General features: G+C 60.0%; 1 protein-coding gene across 1 annotated transcript; it reads left to right on the top strand.

Moving 5' to 3' along the window:
• The first annotated feature begins 222 nt into the window (after nt 1-222).
• On the top strand, nt 223-4,079 carry LOC120322797 (protocadherin gamma-B5-like). Its single transcript, XM_039379110.1, has one exon. The coding sequence runs from the start codon at nt 1,550-1,552 to the stop codon at nt 4,061-4,063; it is 2,514 nt and encodes an 837-aa protein (XP_039235044.1). The 5' UTR covers nt 223-1,549; the 3' UTR covers nt 4,064-4,079.
• Nucleotides 4,080-4,664: the final 585 nt, after the last annotated feature.

The raw sequence follows: 4,664 nt of genomic DNA on the forward strand, positions 1-4,664 counted from the left end.
GAGGACCTTGTGAAGAACCTGCACACAGCCCTTCCCATTGTTTAATCCAAGAGGGTAACTGTGAAGTGCTGCTGGCCAAGCCCACTTACTTGGGGATCCTTAAGTCTCTGAGGGGCACACATTTAGGTGCCTCTCTATATGATTTCCTACAGGGCACAAGCCTGGATGTGTCACAGTAGGGAATGAACAGTGCCATGTGTGGCAGTGGAGGGTATTTGATTTAGCAAGTGCCAGGGATTTCTGTTATTCTGACGCTTAGTAAAGTCATTCAATCCAGTCAGGAGAGACCTACTAGCCCTTTGAAATCACTGCAGCTTGCTTAGCTTACATCTTGAGGCCTCCATGAGTTTTCAGGTGCTATGGGGATGAGTTTCTAAGGCAGAGTTCTGGTAAAGCAACTGAAAAACACAGGACTGTAGTATCTGCCCCGATGAGGTCAGATGGAGGTTTGGGATCTGTGTATGAACAATCAGAATTCACTGAAAATCTTTTGGCTGATTTTGTGGTCCTACAATGGACTGGCCAGGTGATGGGACTTTTGCCTGGAGGTTCACAAAATCAAAACAATGGAAATGGGAAATCTGTTCTTAAAACAAGCCTGATTTTTGAGTTTCCATCAAAAGCACAGGAGGTTTTATGGGTGGAAGAAGATTCAGAGTGTAAGTATGGACAGAGGGCAAAGAGCTTACACTGCTTTGTACTTTCTTTTCCTGTGCCAGGTATGTACAGTGTCATGGGTGCAGTTCCACTGCTTTAGGCTTCACATTTCTCTTCAAGTCTTAGCATTGTATAAATCTGCTTTTGCCTTACACCCTCTACTCAGAGAAGCTAGAGAAATGGTATCTCAGGTACCAGTGAAACACATGATTTCTAAAGCATGTGAGCAATCTACTTTTGGCTTCAGTTCTCTGGCTGTGCATGAGGGAAACAATCTGGAAACACATAATTGCCCTGCAAGAAATATTTCCTTCTTAAGTTTCGTGCCAATGCACACCACAAGATGCCAAAGTCTTTGGTAAGGTGCAATAGTGGTTGATATGTCTATTACAGCTACAAAAGAAACCAACAGAAAAAAAATCGGTATTAGACTGCAGTAGCTGCTGTAATCATTAGGGTTCCTACTTAGCATTAAGCGAGTACTTTGGCGCTTGCTGATAATACCAGAAGAGAGACCCCAGGGCCGCTGCAGCCCCATCCCGGGCCAAAGTTGTTCCCCGCCGAGCGCGGGCGTGAGGCGGCTGCAGTGTTGTGTCGGCGCCTCCGGGTGCCGCTGTTGGGCCGCCGGCGAGCGTTGCTGGAGCCGCCGCCGCCGCCGCCTGTGCGTGCTGTCCCCGCAGGCTGCTGGCTCGGGCGGGCAGTGCGGGCCAGAGCGGCAGCGGCACGGGCAGCAGAGGCGAGAGGCGGCGCGGGCAGCAGAGGCGTGCGAGTGGGAGGCGGCGGCGGTCCGGGTTTGCTTTGTCGAGCGCTGCTGTGGCTGCGCCGAGCGGCTGCGAGGGAGGCGGGGCGGCGGCAGGAGCCTGGCGAGCTCGGCGAGCGAGCGCTGTGGGCGATGTCGGGCGGGCGGAGGCCGAGCGGCGGGCCGGGCGGCGGGCGAGCGGCGGTGCTGGGCGCTGTGCTGCTGTGGCTGTGCTGGCGGGCGGCGGCGGAGCGGCTCCGCTACTCCATGGCCGAGGAGCTGCCCAGAGGCTCGCTGGTGGGGCCGCTGGCCCGGGACCTGGGGCTCAGCGCCGACGAGCTGCCGGCGCGCAAGCTGCGGGTGGCGTCTGCCGGCAAAAAGCAGCTGAAATACTTCTCGGTGAGCGAGGAGAACGGGAACCTGTACGTGAGCGAGAGGCTGGACCGGGAGGAGCTGTGCGGCAAGTTGGCGTCCTGCTCGGTCAGCTTTGAGGCGCTGGTGCACAACCCGCTCAACGTCTTCCGTGTCGAAGTGGCCATTGAGGACGTGAATGACAACTCCCCGGTCTTCAGCAAGGATGCCCTGGACCTCGAGATCGGTGAATGGACGGTTCCAGGTGCTCGTTTTCCTCTGGAGATGGCCCAAGATGCGGACGTGGGAAGTAATTCCCTGATTACTTATCAACTCACCAGCAACCCGTCCTTCAGTCTGGCCTTGAAAGAGATCACGAGTGGAAAAATGCAGCCGGAATTAATGCTGGAGAGAGCGTTGGACAGAGAGAAGCAGAGCTCCTTTGAGCTGGTGCTGACGGCAGTGGACGGCGGGGACCCAGCGAGGTCCGGGACTGTCCAGGTTCGGGTCAACGTGACGGACTTAAATGACAACCCGCCCGTGTTCAGCAAAAACGTCTACGAGGCTCGAGTGGCTGAGAATTTGCCGGCAGGTTCGCTGGTGCTGCAGGTGCGGGCCACAGATGCAGATGCGGGGTCCAATGGGCGGGTCTCCTACTCCTTTGTCAACGTCCCGGCCGGGATCCGCGAGTTGTTCTCTATCGACAAAGAGAGCGGTGAGATCAGCACCGAGAGGCCCCTCGATTTCGAGGAGACGAATATATACAGGTTCGCTCTAGAAGCGAGGGACGGGGGCGGACTCATTGGTTACTGTGAAGTTCAGATAGACGTCACAGACGAGAACGACAACACACCCGAAATCACCATTCTGTCACTGTCGAGCCCCGTACCTGAAGACGCACCGGTCGGCACTGTGGTGGCCCTGCTGAACGTCCATGACCCGGACTCCGGCGAGAACGGTGAGGTGTCGTGCGAGCTGTCGGGAGAGGCGCCGCTGTCGATCGTGGCGTCGTCGGGCGGCTCTTACAAAGTGGTGACGGCGAGCGCGCTGGACCGCGAGCAGGCGTCCGAGCACCGCGTGACGGTGGTGGCCCGGGACCGGGGCAGCCCGGCTCTGTGGAGCAGCGCGGAGCTGTTGCTGGAGGTGTCGGACGTGAACGACAACGCGCCGGTGTTCGAGGAGGCGTCGTACAGCGCGTACGTGCGGGAGAACAACGCGGTGGGCGCGCTGGTGTTGCGCGTTGTGGCTCGGGACTTGGACGCGGGCGCGAACGGGCGCGTGAGCTACTGGCTGTCGGGCGGCAGCGCGGGCGCGGCGGGCGCGGCGCCGCTGGTGTCGGTGGAGGCGCGGAGCGGCGCGGTGTACGCGCAGCGCTCGTTGGACTACGAGCAGTGCCGCGAGTTCTTGGTGGCCGTGCGGGCGCAGGACGGCGGGTCGCCGGCGCGCAGCTCGACGGCCACGGTGCGCGTCTTCGTGCTCGACCAGAACGACAACGCGCCGCGGGTGCTCTACCCGCCCCCGCCGGCGGCGTCGGGAGCGGCGTCGGCCCCGGGCTCGGTGGGTTCGGCTTTCGAGGTGGTGCCGCGTTCGGCGTCGTCCGGGTACCTGGTGGGCAAGGTGGTGGCGGTGGACGCGGACGCGGGGCGCAACGCGTGGCTGTCGTACGAGCTGGTGCAGGCGTCGGAGCCGGCGCTGTTCCGCGTGGGGCTGCAGAGCGGCGAGGTGCGCACGGCGCGGGCCGTGTCGGAGAGGGACGCGGCCAAGCAGCGCGTGGTGGCCGTGGTGAAGGACCACGGCGAGCCGGCGCTGTCGGCCACGGCCACGCTGCACGTGGTGCTGGCCGAGAGCTTGCAGGAGGCGCTGCCGGAGCTGAGCGAGCGGGCGGCGGGCGCCGAGGCGGCGGGCGAGCTGCAGTTCTATCTGGTGCTGGCGCTGGCGCTGCTGTCGGCGCTGTTGGTGCTGAGCGTGGCGCTGGCCGTGCTGGCGCGGCTGCGGCGGGCCGGGCCGCCCGGCGTGCTGCGCTGCCTGGGCGCGCAGCGCTTGTCGCTGGCCGGCGCCGCCTTCCCGGCCGACTTCTGCGAGGGCACCTTGCCCTACTCCTACAACCTGTGCGTGGCGGCGCCGCCCCGCTTGGCCGCCGAGGCCGCTTGGCCGCCGCCGCCGCTGCCCATCGTGCCCGCGGAGGAGCTTGTGGCCGGGGAGCCCTGCGAGAAACCGAGCCCGAGCAGCAGCGCCGTCCTGGGAGATCCGCCCGCCGACACCGACGCACCGCAGGTCAGTAAGCCCCTTCACGCCTTCTCTCTGAGGTTTTCCTAAGGGTATGCATGTGGCAGTGGGCTCTTGGGGTTTGTATCTGTTCGGGTGCAATTAGTGCCGTCGCTGTTTCCACAGACGCGGGTAATAACTCTGCCTCATTTTTAGGCATCAGGCGTTGCCAACCGGCACTTCCTGCCTCATGAGCTGTCACAGATTTCGGCTCAGTTGGGAGGTTGTTGTCGATCAACTTATACTGCATAAAACAGTACATGACTTGGAATTTTCTGCTTTCAGTTTTGCTTTTATTAATTTTCCTCTCAGAGCAGTAATGGAGCGACAGCACTTCTTCGTTCAAGTGCTCCGGTTTTTCTGCAAACCTTGTTGTGTGAAATATTATGGGTTAGTCCCGGTGAAGGTGGATACTTAAATGTTAGAAAGCGATCTGCTAATTCCGCATGGTGGAGTTGGCAATGCGATTGACGCTCAATAATGAGATTTTACCTTCCTGATCCTTCCTTACCGTGTAGATGTACTGACCTGTTCGTTTGTTATTTCGGAATGTTAAGGAAACTTGCTAGAGGAAGGGACAGCTGTTCTTCCCTAAGGAATATGCCTACCTTCCACCCTGCGCCGTCCCATTTTTTGGTGTAAGTGGACTACA

Source organism: Pipra filicauda, unplaced genomic scaffold (assembly GCF_003945595.2).
Source record: "Pipra filicauda isolate LSUMZ 115617 unplaced genomic scaffold, ASM394559v2 scaffold1562_size9689_pilon, whole genome shotgun sequence".
Lineage (NCBI taxonomy): Eukaryota > Metazoa > Chordata > Aves > Passeriformes > Pipridae > Pipra > Pipra filicauda.

Bases quoted from the DNA above. Each gene is read 5' to 3' on its own strand.
- LOC120322797 (XM_039379110.1), top strand. From the start codon at position 1,550: ATGTCGGGCGGGCGGAGGCCGAGCGGCGGGCCGGGCGGCGGGCGAGCG.